We start from the raw sequence: 25,056 nt of genomic DNA on the forward strand, positions 1-25,056 counted from the left end.
CTCTCTTGGTAAATAGTATGGTCTACAGCTTATCATGAGGTATTCTAACTCAGGCGAGCAGAACTTCGTGACTTCCTTAATATTAGAGATTTCGCACCCGCTGTTGTTAACAAAGAGACACACACCCTTCCCCTGAGCTTACCTGACACCACCATTTTGTCCTGCTGATGTATAGAAAAACCAGCTAGATTTACATTTACCATGTTCTTGTTCAGCCATGACTTGGAGAAACATAGGATATTACAGTTCTTCAGATCACGTTGATAGGATAGTCTCGAACAGAGCTCATCAAGTTTATTCTCCAGAGATTTCACATTTGCCAATAGAACGGAGGGTACAGGAGGTTTATCCACTCTTCGACGTAGTCTCATCAGGTGTCCCACACGCCGGCCTCTATAGCACTGTCTCCTCCTGGTCTAGGATAATCAATGTCTTTCGCCTCGTCCAAATCGAGGTTAATGATAGCTGATGCTGGAAACATTATGTAAAATATATATATATTTTTTTTTTTTACCGTCATCGCAAAAATAATAACACAAAATAGCACAATTGGTCAGATGCCCGTGAAACGTATGCTATTCCCTCCAGCGCCATTCTCACATGAGGCGCTGGCCAGACATGGGAAGATGAACAGAGCAGTGCCCGTCACAGACAACAGACAGAGAGACAGGCACTTGAGAACTACTGTGACACCTTAAGCTCTCTGTGGAATGAAGGTTTGGCACTCATTGACCTCTTACCAACAACAACTGAACATTCAATAAGATATGCAATAAATCTATGGTATATCAAATGTCTGACTGGGCCTTTCATGTGCTTCAAAGGAGATGAAGCATGTGGTAAATGTCCCAGGATCACTTTCCTTTCCTTGCTTTTGTTTCTCTCCTAAGAAAATGTATTTACTATTCATAGTATGTCCACTGGGGAGGGAGTCATTCAGAACATTGGAACAACTCTCCATAGACTCTTGTGAGAGAACCCAAGCTCAGCATATATATTTATGAATCATAATGTCAAAGTTAAATCCTGACCATTGATCACTATGGGTCAGATAGAGTTGCTTTCACAGAATATCTCTGCTTGAATGCTGCTCAGCCTCCAGACAGGCCCTCTCACATTCAACCCCACGTTGTGACATCATTTCAGGCTGTGATTGCCTCCTGTAGCTGAGGGACGGGAACCATGTCCAGTTCACACATGTCAAGAATACTTTAGTCAAACACTCCTACTCCTATTTAAAACCTGTGTAATCGGTCCATTTCATCCCTTCTCTTCAACTCTCTCTCTTGTCAGATCTTTGGGGAGACAGAGCCGGTGCGGATGACATCGGAGGGCTCAGACTGTCGATGTAAGTGCATCATGAGGCCACTGAGCAAGGATGCGTGCCAGCATCTGAGGAGCGGAAAAGCACGGGTGGAGGACTTCTACACGGTGGAGACCGTCAGCTCTGGATCGGACTGCAAGTGTTCCTGCACAGCCCCTCCCTCATCCCTCAACCCCTGCGAGAACGAGTGGAAGATGGAGAAGCTGAAGAAACAGGCCCCAGAGCTTCTCAAGGTGACGGGAGGTGCAGCAGTAACAGACACTAACTGTAACTTGGTGGCAAAATAACCTTATAACTGTAAATGTTAGTAGTAAAATCAGGTAATTGACTGTGTAAAGACAGTGACCAGAGACCCTGATTACATGTGTGTGGTTTGATCCTGAAGATACAGTATACGTAACCATGGGAGAAGCAGAAACAGGATTTCATGTGTAATTGTTCAAATGAAAGCTTCAAGGTGTCCCAGGTTGTTGCACAGACAGTTCACTATGACATCACTGAATTGTCTGTCTGATATCCATCTGCTAATAACATCTCAGCACCTCTGAGGACCTTCATATCTGAAGCACACATTCCTTTTTAACTGGCAGTGAGAGGAGAGGAGAGGAGGCACGCTATGTAGCATATGAACAGAACAACCAGAACCAGATGTGTGATCTGACTGGATTTAGGCCTTCGGCACTCTTTTAAGTTCCTTACTACTGAATAGTGTCAGGTACATAGGAGTAAAAAAAAAAGAATACTGGAAGAGATGGCGACCCGCACACTGTCAAAAACTGAGGTTTGAATGGAAAATAAACATGTTTATTAGAACATCACTGTGCCCCCCAAAAAAATGATAGTGCAAGAATTTGCATAATGGAAAGGTGAAAACAAAACACAAACGTTTCGGCCCCAGGCCATCATCAGTGGATTTAGACTTAGCCATAGATTAAGACTGGTTGTTGTTTCGTGTTAATACTCTCCTCTGTGCTGTGGGTGTGCAGCTCCATTCCATGGTGGACCTACTGGAGGGGACGCTGTACAGTCTGGACCTCATGAAGGTTCACTCCTACATCAATAAGGTGGTCTCCCAGATGAACACACTAGAGGAGGTAAGCACAAAAAACAACGTCCTGGTATAGTGGAACAAGTGCCACAATAACTTGGACATAAAACAACAACCAGGGTACACTAGGTTTGCATGCCTTTCTACATACTGTGTTTGAGTGTATTGGGATCTTTCCAAGGGCTCTAAGCTGTTAAAGCTGTCTACGGTCCTTTATGGAGACAGAGCTGATTAAATGGTTTGTGATTGGATACTAGTAATCCCCCCCCCCCTAAACTGCATGGCTACAGTAACCCTACAGTTATTCACTTCTCTAACAGGAAAAGATGTACTAGAATGGGGATAGAGATTTGTGTGACTGGCTCCGCCAGAGAACGAGTCACGCAAAGTAACGTTTTTATAATCTATTTACAAAAGGGTTCCTTTCTGGTTAGAGTTATTTGCACATTTGTACAATGGACTGGTCTGACTCTTAGAACACGTCTGTTTCTCCAGACAATCAAGACCAACCTGACTCGGGACAATGAGTTTGTAAGGGACAGCATGGTCACTCTGACAAACCAGTTTAAGAGGTATGAAAACTACTCAAACATCATGATGAGCATCAAGAAGGAGATCTCCAGCCTGGGGCTGCAGCTACTGCAGAAAGACCAAACAGAGACCAAAGCTCAGGTAAGTGTGTCTCAAACAAACACACACACACACACACACACACACACACACACACACACACACACACACACAAAGGCTTGCTCACAAATTACACATCAAACGTTCACATGCCCACACAGACGCACCGTAAATCACAGGCTTGAATGTTAATGTTTACAGGACACCAATGATGAGAAAACCAAAGAGACCGTAAAAAAACCTAACAAAAAGTCCCCTGCATCTAAGCCCCCTCCCAAGCCGCCCAAGGAAAAGGTTGTAAAACCCAAGAAAGAGAGCACCAAACCTGGGAAGCCCATCAAGCCTGACCCCACAGCCAAGGCCAAGGTGGCAGGGCACCAGCCGGGGGTAGTGAGGGGCATCACATACTACAAAGCAGCCAAGGTGGATGGGGACGGGCATGTCACAGGCGGTAAAGGTGAGAGAAAAGGGGCCGATACAGGGGGAGAGTTTGACCACTCTCCCAGCCCAGTGTGTATGGAGCCCCCTCACCCCTTAAGACAACATTAGAATGTGACTTCAGCTGAGTTAGCAGCGCTCAGCCAGCCTGTATGAGATCATTTATATGCTGTTCTAATGTGCTCAGACCCTATTGTGATTGTTTTAAACTAAACCAATTCAAATGTAAGTTATACTCTTTTTTTGGGGGGGTGGGGTGGTCTGCATTACACAACACTGATCTGGAGTCCCATAGAGCAGCACACAATTGGCCCAGCGTCGTCCGGGTTAGGGGAGGGTTTGACCGGGGTAGGCCGTCATTATAAAATGAGAATTTGTTCTTAACTGACATGCCTAGCTAAATTTAAAAAACGAATACAAAAATATTTCATGTTCCCAACGGAAACAGATATTGTACATTCTATTTCTGTATAGATCAAGTCATTTAGATTTGAGTGAAAGATGATGTTCTCGCACTGGTGTGATAAAAGAGTGTAAATCTTCCTGCTACATGTATGCTCTTGGCAGCTCTGCTAGAGGAAGTAAAACAGTGAATCCTTCATCTTGTAGATCACCAGATCCTCAGGACAAGACTTATCCTGCTGTTGTTTTTTAACAAAGCAGGGCTTGGGCCATTGGAGGATCACATTGCTTGTGTGCATTCAGCGAGCAGGAAATCCATTTTTTGTATTGACATAATACATCGAGCTAAAGGAATGCTGTTTCAATAACATTGCCACATCCAGGACATGCCCCAGCTTCACGCCTAGCACACAATGTGTGGGAGAACCTCATCACTGTGCAGATGAAAGTTGACAAAACATTTCCTGACTCCTTCAAATCCTCTTTAAGTTTACAAAAAGAAAGAAGGACCAAGGCACTCTTCATATAATTAATAAAAATGCCTTTATTTGTATAGCATGTTCAATGGCACAAATATTTTAAAAGTCTGAAGCGTTTCGGCTGCATGGCCTTCATCAGGGACTACAAAGATATGATGATACAATGTCTTCTTTTAAACAAAGCATTTTCCAATCAACCCTGATTGAAGAGAGAGTGGTTACAGAATAGTTCATACTCAATACCAAACAAACCGATAACATTCCCAGAACATTAGCTAAGATTCCCATTCATCTCTAGTTAGAGTTTTATCTAACATTAGTATGATAACGTCCCCAAAACTTTTTTTAATATAATAAATACCTTTGGTTTGTTCTCCTTGTTCTGCACAACATCACAGAACATTCACAAAAAGTTCTCATTAGTTTTCCAGGTAATGTAATAACACAATGTACAAGTAACGTTTTCCCAGCAAACCAAAATTGGTTCTGTGAAAGTTCCCAGAATGTTGGTTAGGTTGTTGCTAGCCTCTGCCGAGTCCCCAACAACTGGATGTTCTGGGGAAATGGAAAGAGAGCCTTCCGCTTTTGGACATTAACAAGGCGACACACCATCTTAAAATCTTTTACTGCCGTGGGTTAAATCAGTGTCACACAGTGTTTCTTGGTAGTCTTAAACAAATCTACTTTGAAACAAAAGTATACACCTCACACACATGGTTGCGAAAATAAAAAAAATATGCTCAGTTGTGATGACATTCATTCAATGTTGACGTTAGGTTGCACTGGACATTCCCTTAATTTTACAAGAATATTCTTGTGATATTCACAAAGGTTGCACAGAACATTCCCACAATGTTGCATAATGTTCCACAATTTCCAATTAAGTCTGTTTTTATGACGTTCATAGTATATTTGTTTTAGGTTTAACATAATATTCCATTGATGTTCACGCAGCACACAGTACCAGTCAAAAGTTTGGACACACCCACTCATTCAATGGTTTTTCTTTTATTGTAGAATAATAGTGAAGACATTGAGAGAATGTCAAGCGTGTGCAAAGTTGTCAAGGCAAAGGGGGGCTACTTTTGAAAAATCCCAAATATAAAATATATTTAGATTTGTTTAACACTTTTTTTGGTTACTACATGATTCCATATGTGTTGATGTCTTCTATTATTCTACAATGTAGAAAATAGTAAATAAATAAAGAAAACCCCTGGACTGAGTAGGTGTGTCCGGACTTTTTACTAGTACTCCACAGTTGACCTTGTCTTAGAGGTATTCAGAACATTTCTAGAACATGCTATATTTAAGTTTTACCTAATATTACCACTACATTCTCAGCATGCAAATGTGTAGCTCCTTAAAGCAGATCGGAATACATCCCAGTATGTTTCTCTAAAGATTTAATGTCAATTTGCATTTGAGGACTGTATTGTACACAGCATTTTAATTTAGAGCACATTGGAACAGCCTTCAATCATACAGTACAAACACAACTATATCTTTACACTTCATACACTGAAAATATGCACATGTGGTGTTTGAACCACCAATGTTTGGTTCCCAAGTTAGGTTTTTTATCTTCTGCCACACCAGGGAAGCTCTCTTACGCCTTATTTTTTCAGTGTGGCAGTATGGTCAATCAGGAATTCCATTCTTCCTTTTTAGCCTTCTTACACATAACTAACCCAGGGATATACCCGATAACTGAGTTATTCACCATCACCTCACCCATCCTCTTTATATATGGCATACTGCTGGGCATATTTACAAGGTATCCAAAACGATGAGTGCTCATCTAGGATCAGTTTTGCTTTTCAGATTATGAACAATAAGAGAGGGGGGGGGGGCATGTCAAGCGACTCAAAGTAGGAATTATATTGGGTGTGTCTTTTTAAAATTTGAACAGTCCATTTTTTGCACAATGTTTTATTTTTACAGTTAGTCTCAATTCTGCATTTCTGGCTAGATTAAAAAATCTGGATGAAATAAATACATCCTCTCTTTTAGTAGAGTGTATCTGAGCCTCAATTTCACAGTTTTCTTCAAAAGAAACCTGGTTAAAGAATATGTGGGATTGAATCTGCAATCCTAAAATCAGCAACCAGATCATTAACCCTCTGTGCCACCAGGAGATAACTGTGGCCTTTCAGGTTTTTTTTCACTCTAATATGGCCAATCAGGAAACAGAACAAAATGTTTGAGTTATTCAAATATTCCCATCCTCTTCGTATGCTGTGTACTTGTAACGCTGTAATGCGATTTCAGTCTTGGGGGAGTGTTTTCTGACTGATTCTGCATTTGGTTAATGATGTTTGTCCTGCATGAGACACTGTAGACACGGAAGCCTATTTCACTTACTCAAAATCCACAGGATGAATCTAAGATAACTCAAGAAATCTGTCATTCATTTTTAAAAATAGCAGATTATGTTTTAGTTGCGCAATTTTACATCTACAGTGCTTTTTCCACATTTTATTAGCTTACAACCTTATTCTAAAATTGATTAAATAATTTCCCACCCTCATCAATCTACACACAATACCCCATAATGATAAAGCGAAAACAGGTTTTTAGACATTTTGGCAAATGTATTAAAAAAAAAACTGAAATACCTTATTTACGTAAGTATTCAGACCCTTTGCTCTGAGACTCAAAATTGAGCTCGAGTGCATTTTGTTTCCATTGACTATGTTGATGTTACTTCAACTTGATTGGAGTCCACCTGTGGTAAATTCAATTGATTGTACAAGATTTGGAAGGGCATACACCTGTCTATATAAGGTCCCAGATTTGACAGTGCATGTCAGAATAAAAACCAAGCCACGAGGTCAAAGGAATTTTCCAAAGACCTCTGAGACATTATTGTGCCGAGGCACAGATCTGGCGAAGGGTACCAACAAAAATTGTGCAGCATTGAAGGGCCCCAAAAACACAGTGGCCTCAATCATTCTTAAAGAGAAGAAGTTTGAAACCACCAAGACTCTTCCTTGAGCTGGCTGCCCGGCCAAACTGAGCAATCGGGGGAGAAGGGCCGTGGACAATTTCAGTGAAAAACATAAGAGGGCAATAGTACTTGTGCAAAGTTTCAGAATGATAACTTCCAAAATGAGTGTGCTACATGACATTTATCATGAAGTGACCCAGGTGTCCCACACAAGTAGCCCAAATGTACCCAAGTGGCCAAATTGGTGAAGTTATACATTTTGAATGGAATAACTATATACAAAATACCAAAATGGTATTCTAACACACCGCCCCAAAAAAGGGAGAAAAAACATGAAGAGAAAAAATATATACATTTAAAAAATAACACTTTCAATATTTGGAAGACCTTTAGTCCTCTACACAATATTATGCTGCTGATGCCAGCTGCCATAGCACATCCATGCCTGCAGAAATACATTTGGGCAGATGAACACCACTTGTGGCAGGAGCTGGATGAACCAGCTTCAGTGGGGGATGGACACCTTGGCACTGGGGGCTCCCAATCGAAGTCAGTGTCACTGTGAAAGAAAATGTTCAGTTAGAATAGTTTCACATATGAGCCCTGTATCAACAGGTATAATAAACATATATATATAGAGTACAGAGAACATAAGGTTGAATATATTATTATAGACCTGCTAGATCTACTGTCTCATTTATATTATGACATTTCAGCTAGATCTACTATCTGTGTTATATTACAACAGACCAGCTGTATCTACTGTCTCCATTTCACTTTGGCCATTGTTGTGGGCCTGCCCTCCCCTCAACAGCCTCAAATAGGCTATTTCATTTCACAAATAATATTTTATATAGTTAATAACGGCATTAGCATGAGAAGAACTTACCAGTCCAAAACGATGTCCTCTCCGTTCAAAAAATATTCCGCCATTTGGGAATCACTAAATGAATTGTCCTCGATCAATTTCTTCTAAAATTGTGTTTACATCTATATATCTAGACTTAGATTTAGCTTTCCCTGACTTAGTCGCCATACTGATTGATATATAAACAGCTGAATATGCGCTTTACCCAAACAACGCTGTGCACAACATGCGTTGCTCCTTCCGGTATGAAACTTCAATGGCGAATGACCCTCTTTACGCCGGAGTTTACTACATGGGTTGGTCTTCCAACACATAAACATTACATATTGCCGTTTACCTCAGCTCATTGGCTATCTACCCAGCTAGATTTCAAGACGATCAGTGGTCATTGGGTTAAAAATACAGTCAATCAACGAAACAGTGGGCAAATCATTGATGCACAATGATGTCATTACTTATTGTCTTCAAATCTGTTTCTTTCAGTCAATACATCACGCGAAATGACCCATCAGGTTTGGTTGTGTTACAGACAAACCAGTTGATTGCAATGAAACCAAACATGACTGGAAAAGTCACGTTCTGTGTGTGTATTTACCTCGAGTGTGTCGTCGAAAATGGAATGAGACGGAATTCACGACACAAGCGGTTCACAAAATGTTTTTTGTTAGGCTATAAAAATGGATTTTATCAAACAATAGACCATTCATTGTGTAACAATGAGCATTGGGATTGCAAACAGAGGAAGATCGTCAAAGGTAAACAATTTATTTTATTGCCATTTGTGATTTTGTTACGCCTGTGCTGGTTGAAATAGTTGTTTTTTATGGGGCTCTATCCTCAGATAATCGCATTGTATTCTTTCGTAGTAAATCCTTTTTTAAATCTGCTAACGCAGTGGGATTAGCAAGATTCTAGGCTTTCGAAATATGTGAGACACTTGTATTTTCATGAATGTTTAATATGACTATTTATGTAGCGATCACCATATGTTGTCGAATTTCATCCCGCTACCGGTTTCCGTGCGCAGAGAGTTTAAGAGAAAACTGACTTTATGACCAAAATTATCCTATTTACGCTTTGTATTCAATTGTATCACTAGAATAACTGTTTCAGACTTTAATTGATGCAACATAGAAAATAATCTGAGGGATTTGTTGCTTTTTAAAGGCAGTCGCTCTTTAACCTTTCTAGGACAGGCGTTCCGCTAGCGGAACCCCTCGACAACATTCCTCCTGAAAAGGCGAAATTCAAAACTATTTTTTCGAAATATGTAACTTTCACACATTAACAAGTCCAAAACAGCAAATGAAAGATACACTTCTTGTTAATCTACCTATCGTGTCCGATTTCAAAAAGGCTTACAGCGAATGCACAACATACGAATGTGTTAGGTTAATTAATCTCTAACCTTTGATGATCTTCATCAGATGACACTCATAGGACATCATGTTACACAATACATGTATGTTTTGTTCGATAATGTGCATATTTATATCCAAAACTCTCAGTTTTCATGTTGCATTATGTGCAGTGATGTTTTGATTCTGAAACATCCGGTGATTTTGATAAAAGATACAAGTGTTATTCACATAATTAAAGATAGACTTCTCCTTAATGCAACCTCTGTGTCAGGTTTTAAAAAAAACTTTACGGAAAAAGCATAATCTGAGAGACAGCTCAATCCAGCCAAAGAAATATCTGCCATGTTGGAGTCAACAGAAGTTAGAAATAACATTATAAATATTCACTTACCTTTGATGATCTTAATCAGAAGGCACTCCCAGGAATCCCAGTTCTATAATAAATGACTGATTTGTTCCATAAAGTCCATAATTTATGTCCAAATAGCCACTTGTTGTTAGAGTGTTCAGCCCAGTAATCCATCTTCATGAGGCGCAAGCACTACTTCCAGACAAAAAGTCGAAAAGTTCCATTATAGGTCGTAGAAACATGTCAAACGATGTATTGAATCAATCTTTAGGATGTTTTTAACATAAATCATCAATAAGGTTCCAACCGGAGAATTCCATTGTCTGTAGAAAAGCACTGGAACGAGAGCTAACTCTGTCGGGACCGCGCGTCACGAGCCTGAGACACTCTGCCAGACCCATGACTGATTCAGCTCTCATTCCCCTCTCCTTTGTAGCAGAAGCCTGAAACAAGTTTCTAAAGACGGTTGACATCTAGTGGAAGCCTTAGGAAGTGCAACTTGACCCCATAGACACTGTATTTGGTAGGCCAAGCTTTGAAAATCTACAAACCTCAGATTTCCCATTTCCTGTTTGGATTTTTTCTCAGGTTTTCGCCTGCTATATGAGTTATGTTATACTCACATACATCATTCATACAGTTTTGGAAACTTCAGAGTGTTTTCTATGCAATACTAGTAATAATATGCATATATTAGCATCTGGGACAGAGTAGGAGGCAATTCACTCTGGGCACGCTATTCAATCCAAAAGTGAAAATGCTGCCCCCTATCCCAAACAGGTTTTAAGAAGCTAGACATTTGCATGCTGAGAATGTTGTGGTAATATCAGGTCAAAACATTGTATGAACGTCATCACACTTTTGTGTTTTGGGAACCTATCTCTTGTAATGTACCCACATTATTCCCACAACCTAATTAAATGTTCTGGGAACCTATAAAGAACTCAGAAAGGATTTTTTGTTAACATTCTTGCAACATCAAAGGTTTTGTGCACCCAGATAGGCTGACATTCAGATAATGTTTCTAACTGGACGGTTTAAGTGTTTTCGGAATCTCTTGTTATATGCCCACAATGTTCCTACAACCTAAAGAAACATTCTGGGACCATTTAAAGAACAGATTAAATGTCTTCTAAGAACGTTCTAGTAACATCAGGCGAATGTTTTATACAAACATTTTATAATCATCAGCACGTCTGGACATTTTTTTTGTGTCATGAGAACATTTGCTACAACCTAACGAATGTTCTGGGAACCAATTTTGGTTTGCTGGGTAACTCTAGTTGAATGGATAGGTATGCTAGGTTTGCTCAAGGTTCAGATGCACATATGCTGTTAGATCATGTGTTCTGCCATGCCTAGCCGTTTAGCCATACTTTGGTGAGTCCAGCCACTTTTGTCAATCCAGTGAAGCGAATCAGCTTACTTTCCATAATCTCTCACAAAGAACAGGAGGGCCTTTTTTTTCAAAGGTGAATTGCATCTATTAGATAAAAGAACATGTGGCTTTTCTTTCACCTCAACAATATCTGTGATTTTGACTCTAGAGACCCACAGCACATTATCTTATCTATGCCTGCCTCCTGATTCCTAAGGCTTTCCCTGACTCTCTATCTTGCTGTTAAGATACATATGGTCAGGTAGTGTGCACGGCTGGCACTATGAGGTTCAGAGAGCGAGTGTTGTGCAGATGCGCTGCTTATGTAGCAGGGAGAGGCGTTTTATCTCACATGTGTCTAGCAGCACAGGAAGTGAGAGTAGGCTAGGGTAGAACAGGATAAGACAGGATAGGATTAACTTTAATGTTCCAATGGGAAAATTGTCTTAGACACACAGTACTGCTGTATACAAAATAAACACTGCACATTACACACTCAACATAATACATACATTGCACTTTACTCTTAGCATGATACACTTCTCATATAGCCACATACATAATACTTTGCCTATTCCCTTATTCTGTCAGTGGCGTACTAACACACTTTACATATTGCTGTTCAGGTATTTGATGGACATGGGAATGAAGGAGTGCTTATACCTGTGCAGCTTACACATGAGGACCCTATAGCGTCTACTTGAGGGGAGGAGGGGATATTCAGAGTATAGTACATCGGAGGGATCTGAAATCATTTTCTCCGCTTGTCTGTTAACGATCTGTTCAGAAATAGTGTTGCCTCACACCCATCACCTTCATGGCAGTTTGTATCAGGCGGGAAATTTGGGATTTCAGTTAAACTGATACATTTCCAGTAATATGAGTAACAGAGGCGAGCAGACTCAGCCTGGCCCTCTCCTCCTGGTACTGTCCTCTGTTTTACTATTCTCTCTCCATGGCCAAGGATAAGAAAATGTCATGTGAGGACTGTGGAATTCTGAATCCAAACAGGCAGAGGCAGAGGTTAGCGGGACCGACTTGGTTACAGAGGAGGGGACAGAGAAAGGGAGAGGAAGCTGGCATGCTCTGTGTGCTGCATAACTAATGCATTCCCCTTTGATGTGGCCCCCGGGAAATCTCTGGTACTGTACAGTGTCTGTCTCTCTGACAGAGGTCTCAAAAGCAGCTCATACAGGGCCTGTGGCTCTGAGGCTCTATTTTAGTCAGTTAATTCTAATGAAATCTCGTGAAGACAAGGCCCCTCCAGAGTTTGATTTTGAGTAACTAAATTCCAGGGCCTGCTTTCCAACACTTCATCCCTTTATCCTCAGACAACTCTGCCAAGACTCAAACCGTCCAACACGTCAAAGAGACACACTCGGAGGACGGAGGCGCTGAAATCATCTTGGAAACCATAAAGGGAACCACAGCTGACTCGACAACCACCACAGAAACTGCTGTCACTACCACGACAACAATGGCAGCAACAACAACAACAACAACAACAGCCAGTACCACAATGCCATCTACTACCACCACCACCACCACCACCAGTGCAGCAGCAGTAGAGAGGCTAGACAGACCAGCTCCCACCATCATGCTCTTCCTGGACAACTCAGACAACAACAGCCGGCCAATCCTACACAGAGCAGGTAGCCTGACCAACACAATACCCTACTGTATACTACACTTCACCCTATATCAAATGAATGTGCTCATTTACAGCAGTACTGACAGTCAATGCTGTGACTCTGTTCAGTTCAGTAACAGATAAGCATGTAACGTTTAGCTGCCAGAATATGTGTGACTGTGAAATTGGATGATTGGAAACTCATGCAGGCCATTATTTATCCAGTATTTCTGGTAGTTTTTGTGTTGACTGTTTTGAGCTGTACTTGGCAGGGAAGATCCTTGACTGTGAGGGGACCCTGGCGTCTATCGAGCTACCAGAGAAGCAGCACAGCTATGGGAGGAATGAGGGAGCATGGATGAAGGATCCTCTGGCAAAGGACTCCAAGATCTACGTCACTAACTATTACTATGGCAACAACCTGGTGGAGTTCCGAAACCTGGACAACTTCAAGCAAGGTGGGCATGACATAGAGAGATACATATTATAGACCAGGGTTCCCCAACTAGCAGCCTGGGTATTTATTTTAATTGTTGGACATAAGACTGTAAAAACACCAGCAAGTGATTTTAATTTTGGAAATCTGTTCCAAAGTATTCTCATGCAAAATAGAGAGATACAGTTGAAGTCGGGAGTTTACATACACCTTAGCCAAATACATTTAAACTCAGTTTTTCACAATTCCTGAAAATTAATCCTAGTAAAAAATCATCCCTGTCTTAGGTCAGATAGGATCACCACTTTATTTTAAGAATGTTTAATGTCAGAATAATAGTAGAGAGAATTATTTATTTCAGCCTTTATTTCCTTCATCACGTTCCCAGTGGGTCAGATGTTTACACACACTCAATTAGTATTTGGTAGCATTGCCTTTAAATTGTTTAACTTGGGTCAAGTGTTTCGGGTAGCCTTCCACAGCTTCCCACAATAAGTTGGGTGAATTTTGGCCCATTCCTCCTGACAGAGCTGGTGTAACCGAGACAGGTTTGTAAGGCCTCCTTGCTCACACTTTTTCAGTTCTACCCACACATTTTCTATAGGATTGAGGTCAGGGCTTTGTGATGGCCACTCCAATACCTTGACTTTGTTGTCCTTAAGCCATTTTGCCACAACTTTGGAAGTATGCTTGGGGTCATTGTCCATTTGGAAGACCCATTTGCGACCAAGCTTTAACTTCCTGACTGATGCTCCCTCCCCTCAGACTGACCATCAGATGCAGGCCATCAGCCCAGTAAAATAATATTCAAATAATTATGCCTCACAGGTAATACAACAAATGATCTATTACCAGTGTTATTATACGCATAACATTTTATAAATATAATTTTAAAATGGTCTAAGAAGAACAACATTGACAGGGAAGTTCAAGCACAGCCAATATGCAGTGATTATGTATTGGGCCTATAGCCTACTGCACAAACCTAATTGCAACAGAACTCTTTTTAATTGGTTAGTCTTTTTTTGTCTGAGTGGTAGATCACGGCATGCATTTTGACTCAAAGTGATCTTGACGCAGCTTGAGACTCAAACTCCAGGTTTTAGTTGTCTTTTCATTCCACACACAAAGTTCCTAAAACAGCTGGGTGGGAAAAATCCACCCCTTCTTGCACTAGTAATTGGAGAGAGAAATAAGATTACTCCTCTTAACTGACTGGGTAAAATGATCTTTCTCACAGGACTGGCCTGGTTGATTTAGAGGTGTTAGGACAATGTTTTTTGAAACTCACTAACATCTTGCAAAGCGTACAGAGATTTTGCTCTGATATCCAGAAGGGTGGTGAGTTCACAGCAGCGTGCGGATGGCTAAGTATCTCTGTGAGTGGCTGTGATCTCTGCTTAGGCAGGGCTGGCCTCCCATTTGAACTGGCCATAGCTGAGGGATTAGAGGCATGGGCTGGCCTCGGGGGGCAAAAGTGCTGTGCTATGGGGTTGTTTTTGTCCTTCGCTGCAGCTTCATTCATTATCTAAATCACACTTCCTGAGGTGGAAATGTAAGAGAGCAGATGTGACCAGATATGAGTGTAACCCTAATAACAGAACATCTGTTTGGACAGCAGGGAGTGGGATAATAAAACAGAAACTAGTTCATCTCTCATGTGAAACAATTGTATAAACTGTTATGGAACTATTAATATGTTTGTGTTTGTGACACCTGTGAAACTCTGAATGACTTGATTTATTCTTAATTTTACATGATGTTGACATAATGTCTGGGGGTGGGGGCAACATGGTATGTAGTTAGCGCTCGCTAAACATGTATATATTTGGTCCTGTTAGGTCGTTGGAGCAACCTCTTCAAACTGCCTTACAACTGGATCGGCACAGGCCATGTGGTGTACAACGGAGCATTTTACTACAACAGAGCTTTCACCAAAAACATAATTAAGTACGACCTAAGGATGCGTTACGTGGCCGCCTGGACCCTCCTGCATGACGTGGTTTACGAGGACACCACCCCTTGGAAGTGGAGAGGCCACTCGGACATTGACTTTGCCGTGGACGAGAGTGGGCTGTGGGTGATCTACCCTGCCACGGACTATGACTACTCCCAGCAGGAGGTGATCGTCATCAGTAAGCTGGACCCTGGGGATCTGTCCATGAAGAAAGAGACAACTTGGAGGACGGGCCTGAAGAGGAACTCCTACGGGAACTGCTTCATCATCTGTGGGGTGCTGTACGCTGTGGACGTCTACAACCAGAAGGAAGGGGAGGTGAACTATGCCTACGACACCCACACCAACTCAGAGGCTATTCCTCGTCTGCCCTTTACCAACGAATACGCCTACACCACCCAGATCGACTACAATCCCAAGGAGAAGGTCCTGTACGCCTGGGACAATGGACACCAGATCACATATAACATACACTTTGTTGACCAATGAGCACAGAGGTTTTGCGCTCAGGTAAAGTATAGGCCATCAGCGCTATGACAAGTTCACTATCCCCATAGAGATAAGAGAGATGCTCAGTAATAGATGCGGTAAAGAGGTCAATGGAACGGGGGATAGGAGAAGGATGCCGGATTGGGGCACGTTCAAATCTGATCTAATGAAGTGGATATTCATCAAGCCCATTATCATTGATGTATTGTAACAGGCCTACAATGTGGTTACTAAAGTCCAATTTTGATATATTTGGCTGTTTTTTGCTGCATAACATTTAGAAGTAGTCCCTGTTCAGGTTTAGAAGAAGTAACTGCTAAATGGTAACTCCCGTTCGTATAAGCTGGTAGCATAGCTAGCACTGAGAAATCTGTGGTGATAGTCAATGTTGTTTTTAACTGTAATGCAGTTCATTGGTGATTATGACATGAACATGTGTTGGGGTTGACATCCATACAGCATTATACTCTGATTTTCACCTCAAAATATTGTGAAATACACATATAAACAATAGCCTAAATGTAGGTTAATTTTAATGGGGGGCAGTGAGGAGATTCGGATCTTTCCCCCCGAGCGTTTCCGTGGCATTTTCATTGTATTGGTCAAGTTCCATTGACCTCTTTACCGGATCTATGGACAGTCCAGCAGCGCCCATATTAGATTCAACAGCCAACATTCCTCTTTCAATGCATACTAACCAATACACTTGACAGCATACCATGCGTCCCGTACTCAACAAGGTTCCTGGTCAATGTGGACTCTATATTGGGATGCTATTGTAAATCAGGAACGGCTCATATATTCCACCCATTTGATTTTTATGGCCCATCAAACTCTTATCCTGTCACCTGGCACTATGATCATCTGTAATTGTCATTTCAGGCCTATTGTCGATGTTTGTTTTTAAGCTTGTATAAATGTTGCTGCGTACTGTAGTGTTAACTGTTAAAATTGTTTCTTTCAGTGAGGACGAGGGATGCTTTGAGTATAGAGTACCAGTCAGAAGTGTTGAGTTTTTATTTATTTTTACTTTTTTCTACATTGTAGAATAATAGTCAAGACATCGAAACTATGAAATAACACATGGAATCATGTAGTAACCAAAAAAGTGTGAAACAAATCTAAATATATTTTATATTTGAGATTCTTCAAAGTAGTAACGCATTGCCTTGACAGCTTTGCACACTCTTGGCATTCTCTCAACCAGCTTCATGAGGTAGTCACCTGGAATGCATTTAAATTATTATTTTTTTTACCTTTATTTAACTTAAGAACAAATTCTTATTTTCAATGACGGCCTAGGAACAGTGAAATAACTGCCTTGTTCAGGGACAGAAAGATTTTTACAGTGTCAGCTCGGGGATTCGATATTGCAACCTGCCGGTTACTAGTCCAACGCTCAAACCACTAGGCTACCTGCCAGTGTGCCTTGTTAAAAGTTAATTTGTGGAATTTCTTTCCTTCTTAATGCGTTTGAGCCAATCAGTTGTGACAAGGTAGGGGTGGTATACAGAAGATAGCCCTGTTTGGTAAAAGACCAAGTCCATATTATGGCAAGAACAGCTCAAATAAGCAAAGAGAAATGACAGTCCATCATTACTTTAAGACATGAAGGTCAGTCAACCCAGAAAATGTCAAGAAATGTGAAAGTTTCTTCAAGTGCAGTCATAAAAACCATCAAGCGTTATGATGAAACTGACTCTCATGAGGACCGCCACAGGAAAGGAAGACCCAGTTACCTCTGCTGCAGAGGATAAATTCATTAGAGTTAACTGCACCTCAGATTGCAGCCCAAATAAATGCTTCACAGCGTTCAAGTAATAGTCACATCTCAATATCAACTGTTCAGAGGAGACTGCATGAATCAGGCCTTCATGGTTGAAATGCTGGAAAAAACTACTAAAGGACACCCATAAGAAGAAGAGACTTACCTGGTCCAAGAAACACTAGCAAAGGTCATTAGACCGGTGGAAATCTGTCCTTTGGTCTGATGAGTCCAAATTTGAGATTTTTGATTCCAACCGCCGTGTCTCTGTGAGACGCAGAGTAGGTGAGCGGATGATCTGCGCATCTGTGGTTCCCACTGTGAAGCATGGAGGAGGAAGTGTGATGGTGTGACGTGCTTTGCTGGTGACACTGTCAGTGATTTATTTATAATTCAAGGCACACTTAACCAGTATGGCTACCACAGCATTCTGCAGCAATACGCCATCCCATCTGGTTTGCGCTTAGTGGGAGTATAATTTGTTTTTCAACAGGACAATGACCCAACATACCTCCAGGATGTGTAACCACCCGACCTCAAACCAATTGAGATGGTTTAGGATGAGTTGGACCGCAGACTGAAGGAAAAGCAGCCAGCAAGTGCTCAGCATATGTGGGAACTCCTTCAAGACTGTTGGAAAAAGCATTCCAGGTGAGGCTGGTTGAGAGAATGCCAAGAGTGTGTGCAAAGCATCAAGGCAAAGGGTGGCTACTGAAGAGTTTGAAGAGTTCCCACATGTTTAACACTTTTTTACTTACTACATATGTGTTATTTCATAGTTTTGAAGTTTTCACTATTATTATACAATGTATAAAATAGTAAGAATAAAGTAAAACTTGAATTAGTAGGTGTGTTCAAACTTTTGGCTGGTACTGTATATGAAGTCACAAAAACAATATACACGAGTTTCTAAACTGAAGATTTTGTATTCACTTGTAATTTTCCAGAAATGTATACTTAATATCTCCATTGTTGTTGCTTTGCATACATTTTGTATAAAGTTATATGTTAATTTTTTGTTTGAATGAAAACTATACGGTTGTTGCTGCTAGTAACATTTACACGGTCACGACATCTGTCATCATCATTTTGGCGTATTTGTAAACCATTACTTCATAGGAAATTAACTGTCATTGAGGTCAATTATGTAAATGCATACAGATGTACAGTACCGTCTTCTAAAGGAATTCTAATCCATGAACCTCTGACAGTTTCTGATCTATGATGAGTCATAAATGATTGTACCTGCATGTAGTGCATGTACTGCCGTTATGAAGAGTTATGAAGACCACTAATTCAAATAAAGTTTTGCATAAATATCTTTTGAGCATTTTACTATCATATTTGATTTGTTTTGAAACAACCACTTTAATGACTAATACGTATTTTGAATCTATTTTGATGGTTTGGTTAAGTTTACACAGAAATGTGCATGACTAATTACAGCACTGCAATTTGTTATTCGTAATGTCACAGTCTTTGATACACAATTTTTGACAGAAAGGATTTTTATTTGGAAATGTTATAAACTCAGCAAAAAAAGAAAAGTCCTCTCACTGTCAACTTTGTTTATTTTCAGCAATGTTAATATTTGTATGAACATAACAAGATTCAAAAACTGAGACATAAACTGAACAAGTTCCACAGACGTGTGGCTAACAGAAATTGAATAATGTGTCCCTGAAGAAAGGGGGGGTCATAATTAAAAGTAACAGTCAGTATCTGGTGTGGCCACCAGCTGTATTAAGTACTGCAGTGCATCTCTACCTCATGGACTGCACCAGATTTGCCAGTTCTTGCTGTGAGATGTTACCCCACTCTTCCACCAAGGCATCTGCAAGTTTCCGGACATTTCTGGGGGGAATGGCCCTAGTGCTCACTCTCCGATCTAACAGGTCTCAGACGTGCTCAATGGGATTGAGATCCGGGCTCTTCGCTGGCCATGGCAGAACACTGACATTCCTGTCTTGCAGGAAATCACACACAGAACGAGCAGTATGGCTGGTGGCATTATCATGCTGGAGGGTCATGTCAGCATGAGCCTGCAGGAAGGGTACCACATGAGGGAGGAGGATGTCTTCCCTGTAATGTACAGCGTTGAGATTGCCTGCAATGACAACAAGCTCAGTCCAATGATGCTGTGACACACCGCCCCAGACCACGACAGACCCTCCACCTCCAAATCGATCCCACTCCAGGGTACAGGCCTCAGTGTAACGCTCATTCCTTCAACGATAAACGCAAATCCGACCAACACCCCTGGTGAGACAAAACCGTGACTCATCAGTGAAGAGCACTTTTTGCCAGTCCTGTCTGGTCCAGCGATGGTGGCTTTGTGCCCATAGGCTACGTTGTTGCTGGTGATGTCTGGTGAGGACCTGCCTTACAACAGGCCTACAAGCCCTCAGTCCAGCCTCCCTCAGCCTATTGCGGACAGTCTGAGCACTGATGGGGGGATTGTGCGTTCCTGGTGTAACTCGGGCAGTTGTTGTTGCCATCCTGTACCTCTCCCGCAGGTGTGATGTTCGGATGTACCGATCCTGTGCAGGTGTTGTTACACGTGGTCTGCCACTGCGAGGATGATCAGCTGTCCGTCCTGTCTTCCTGTAGCGCTGTCTTAGGAGCCCGGATATTGCAATTTATTGCCCTGGCCACATCTGCAGTCCTCATGCCTCCTTGCAGCATGCCTAAGGCATGTTCACGCAGATGAGCAGGGACCCTGGGCATCTTTCTTTTGGTGTTTTTCAGAGTCAGTAGAAAGGCCTCTTTAGTGTCCTAAGTTTTCAAAACTGTGACCTTAATTGCCTACTGTCTGTAAGCTGTTAGTGTCTTAACGACAGTTCCAAAGGTGCATGTTCATTAATTGTTTATGGTTCATTGAACAAGCTTGGGAAACAGTGTTTAAACCCTTTACAATGAAGATCTGTGAAGTTGTTTGTATTTTTACAAATTATCTTTCAAAGACAGGGTCCTGAAAAAGGGACGTTTCTTTTTTTGCTGAGTTTATTACTATGCACAACCCGTTGTGCTTGTCTCTGTGCTATGGATGACATAAAAAAATCCACTTTTAAATATTGCTGTGAGAAGTGCAAATGTTCACAGGCAGACCCAGTGGATGCCATGGGGAGCAGGACTTTCACTGCCCAGTGTTATGTGTTGACAGGACGCAGTTGAATGACTCGATGATTCCTCTCGAGTTTTTTGTGTGTGGTTAACTCTCCCTGAATAGCACCACAAACTCACTCTCATGAGTTGTGTTTTGTTCCAGGACAAAGGTCACTCGGCTCTGCTTGATTGGAAGTCCAAGTGCACTAAAGGAGCCGGCCTGCCCTGGGGTCACGGTAACAAGGGTTGGGCAGGATGATTGGCTGGCTCGGGATGTGAAATTCTTCAACTTTAGCTCTGAGCTCTGAGCCAGGCAATGCTGGAGGGAGGAGTGGAAATGGAGCATGAGATAAATGTATAAGGGGTGTGGTCCTCTCATGTGGTCCTCATTTGGGAACATGAAACACCCCCTCAGCAACGCTATTTAAAGTACAGCTTTGCACACAATGTTGGAATTTTCGTCGCTTAATACAACCAATAATTCCATCGCGAGATTGAGAGGTACACATTTCTGTGTAATGAACTCTGTTTCATGGTTTTGTTAATGGCTGATTGCTAGCTAACTCCAATGGTACAGTGAGATGCTAACATGTTGTTGTCAAGCAACATGGGACAATGATGGCCAGTCAGTTTTGTAATGAGGATCAGTGAGAATTCACCATTGTCTAACACGAAGGTTCTCCTGTTACTCAAAGTGATCCTGTTCACATCAACAGGGCCTCCTGCTCTGGTGATGACCCTGTTCACGATCTCAGTCCAATTCAACAGTGTCAAATTAGCCTCAAATATGCAGCACTGTGTCCTTCCTGACACTAGAGCTTAAGTGTCACAGGACCGGAGATCACCTGAGTCGGCTGTTGATAAAAGCAGCGGATGTATAGCTTTATTTACATGGACAGGAATGGATTGGGTTAATGTTGAGAGAGCTTGTCCTCCAAGACCCTCTACAAGGCCTTTTTTCAATGATGATGTCATACACACCCGCTATAGAGACCTTTGCATGTTCTCCACGCATCTCTAGCTCCACACCCTATTCCAAACGAGTGCGCAGAGACCTCTCGGTATATTAGTCTCATTATGGACATATAGGAAATGCACATCTCCAGCCATGAAAACCCCAGTCACTGAGCTCTGAAACATGAACAGAGAAAATGACATGATGATTGACGGGCCAGATATGTTGTGATCTGTAGCAAATCATATGGCCAGAGATTTTTCTGGCACATAAACGTTACGTGAGGTTGACAAGAACAATTCATATGCCGTTCAAAAAAATCAGGTGAGAGAGCAAAGAATCTGAGGATGAGATCATCCAAGAACTACTATAGACATTAGATCTCAATGAGAGACATTGAGACATTAACACTACACGCAAAACACATTGTAGAGTTTTATAAGCTCCGCAACAATGTATCCATTCCACGTAAATGATTAAGTTCTGAGTAAATATTTTAATTCCTATTGATAACACATTCCACCAGTGCCGACTAAATGAAATGTGTTGAGGAAACAGAGCTCATGAAAGCTTATGCTAGTCCAGAACAATATGTGCAGCCTCAACATGACTTTAATTAAGATCCCACAGGCTATTTCCTGCAGCCAGTCAGTCACTTGCAAAGCAGTTGATTGAGCAGGATGTAGGGAGCAGGACTGGGACAGTGAACTATGAGCGCAGGCCAAAGCCTTTTATAATGAGGAAGGTGAATGGCACTCATGATTAGCTGTCTTGTCGTCAAACCTGTAGGCTTTATTAGCTCTAATGTGCAAGACATGGCCCAGAGGTCTCATACTCAATAACTATCCAATTAAAGGTATTAAGTGCCTTCCCCTTCACTTGTCTGTGGGAGTTGGCACACATTCAGTTATGTCCCATGCTAGTTTTAGAGGGGGCTTTCCTACAGTCTAGCCTAGTGGTCTAAAGCGAGCACTAAGGGAAGCCATTGTATCAGACACAATGGAGTCTTTGGAGATTATCAAGGAGGAGTGGTTGTGTCGGGACCTTGGCAACACATATTGTAGCAGAGCATCAGCCTCAGGCACAGAGACTCCTACTCAGGCTGGTATGCGCTTGTGGCTATGCACTGCAGGGCATGTACAGTGAGCACACAGGAAACATCAGCTGTAGAAAGAAATCTCCCAAGTGAATCACAATGTTTAGCTGTTGGATCAGAGGCGTTGGAGGATTGCAAAGAAAATGCCTGGCTTAAAAATGTGAGATTTCGAGTAGGTGTTTGTGGCGCTATGGTCAACATAGTGTGTAATGATTGATTTATTCACTGTGTATTCCAAACATTAGCCAGTGCTGGTTATTAATACGAACTCATGAATGAAGCGTAGCCTATGCATTTTGTTCACTGTGTGTTCTTTCCCCTATGGATTATACATTACAGCATTGTAGTCAAACCTGAATACAATAGAGCCATTTAGAATAATAAATAGCAGTTTGGGCAACCTAATAAAGCATGAACAAAAGTCACACCATATTAAATACAATGTGCCTGATGCCAGTCTTCCAGAACACTAAACATATTTCTAATATTTCAGCACTTGGCAAGGATCTGGTCACTATGGTGACAGAGGATACATCTGTCAACAAACAGGCACGAAAGGTATGCAGTGGTATGATCACCGGTATGCCTCTCCAGACTGTGTCCGTCCTGTAGTTATCAACGATTATTCAATTGTTCTTTTTTCATGTATGTGTAGTGGACTAACATTTATTTGGATGCTGTCAGTCACTCTAAGGTGTGTCATTACAGACGTTGCAGTTGTCTACATTCTACTGCACCCCGACATACTATGACATACACACGTATTACTTTGTATTGACTGTAACAAGATCAAACTGCATCAGTGTAATGACATCATCCGTCTGCTGCAGTATTTCTCTGTCCCTTCATACTACTGACGGACTCCACTGAAGTCATGCTGATTATCATGTTCCAACAGGAACCCTCAGCGGAACAGAAACATTGAGTGAAGCAGAGGAATCCCCAATAAAAAAATCATACAAATTCTACAAATCACTTCCAGACTGCATTTACACTGGCAACACCCTCCTCTCTTATTTGTCAGACACAAAATAACAAATAAAACAAATATCATAATATTTATCTGGGCCTGGTTTAAGAAGGGAAAAGCAGTGCTCGTCTGGGTGTTGGGGAGCAGAGCAGAGAGACTGACCAAATGGGTTGTGGTTGGCCAAGAACAATGTATTGCAAACGCTTAGAGTCACACATCTAATGCAATCCGCCCAAGGCCCAGCACGACATCCCAACAGCTGGCCTAGCACACTGGAATAACCCCAAGAGGGCTAGGCTACCTTACCCTCACTCAGCTATGCCATAAATCAGACTGCTCTCTGTCTTAACATGTGGTGCCAGGCTCCTCGGCTACAATAGGGCAAGATATCAACAGTACAGAGCAGCTGTTGGACTGGAGGCAGGCGTGGAACATTGATGGGTTTGTTTAAAATGCCACGGCAATTCCTCATGTCCTTGATGCATGTCTATTGGCATTCATTTACAGATGGATGTTTTTTTTTGTAATGCAAAATCAACATTGGATTTATGATGTGAGTGGGCAGGTCATTCTTTAAAAGCCTCATGAGTTGTGCAGCGCATTGCAAACACACATTTCAGGATGGAATCCAATCAAGTCTACCCTTCAGGAAATGTGCACTGCAGAAAAATAATACCTGTTTTCATCGAAATCAAAATAGGTTTCTTAATGGTTTGAACAGTGTAACTAATTGCATTAATAATCAGAAGGTGCATATGGCCCATATTAGTTCTACACATACTCCGAGTCTGTATTTATGCCATAAGAAAGAATTCCTCTCGACCAAGTATTGAGAGTCTTTACACATGTTGTACTTTTCTTAAATGTAGTTTTGTAATTGACTAAAACAAGCTGACAACAAGAAAATTGCTTTTGAGTAAGGTCAAGTTTTTGCTGCGAGCCAATGGTGTAACCAAGGTAACCATGGGTTGTTTTCCCCACAGGCGGCCGTGGCCTCAACGTTCTATCTAATACCAACTGGGAATATTGCAGATATTGAATTCCAGCCTACGCCTTATTCTTTCCAGTTGTGATCAAAAGGAGTTTCTGATGGGTCCACACAAATCCCAGAGGTCTCTGACATTCAGCACTAAAGCCAATGGCTCCGCTACCCTTTTGGCTGGAATGCTGGCTTGGCGACAGCAAGCAGAATCGAAGCTAATGAAGAATGTGACCATTGTACCATCCTTCAGATCCCCCCTCTTCCACTTAATACTTACCACCACACACATCACAGACAGCTGTTGTTCACAGCAAATCTGAAGCTAAATGCTACGACACATCTTTCTACTGCTACAGTCTCTCTACAGAATCCACTCACTCACACAGACCTTTTTCATAACATAAGACAATACAACAAGGGACTCTGGAAATGGTCTGGTCGGCA

The 25,056-nt window shown here is 41.6% G+C and overlaps 1 protein-coding gene across 1 annotated transcript in view; it reads left to right on the top strand.

Annotated features, from left to right (window-relative positions):
• The window catches only part of LOC118358188 (olfactomedin-like protein 2A), a 30,430-nt gene extending 11,605 nt beyond the window's left edge, over positions 1 to 18,825 (top strand). Inside the window, exons 2-8 of the mRNA XM_035735727.2 lie at positions 1,294 to 1,557; positions 2,311 to 2,418; positions 2,868 to 3,044; positions 3,204 to 3,459; positions 12,559 to 12,879; positions 13,130 to 13,315; positions 15,135 to 18,825. Of these exons, the coding sequence (XP_035591620.1) occupies positions 1,294 to 1,557; positions 2,311 to 2,418; positions 2,868 to 3,044; positions 3,204 to 3,459; positions 12,559 to 12,879; positions 13,130 to 13,315; positions 15,135 to 15,739 (1,917 nt within the window). The 3' untranslated portion in view covers positions 15,740 to 18,825. The remainder of the gene's footprint in view (positions 1 to 1,293; positions 1,558 to 2,310; positions 2,419 to 2,867; positions 3,045 to 3,203; positions 3,460 to 12,558; positions 12,880 to 13,129; positions 13,316 to 15,134) is intronic.
• The last annotated feature ends 6,231 nt before the right edge of the window (positions 18,826 to 25,056 follow it).

Source organism: Oncorhynchus keta, chromosome 25, assembly GCF_023373465.1.
Source record: "Oncorhynchus keta strain PuntledgeMale-10-30-2019 chromosome 25, Oket_V2, whole genome shotgun sequence".
In the NCBI taxonomy this organism is placed as follows: Eukaryota; Metazoa; Chordata; class Actinopteri; order Salmoniformes; family Salmonidae; genus Oncorhynchus; species Oncorhynchus keta.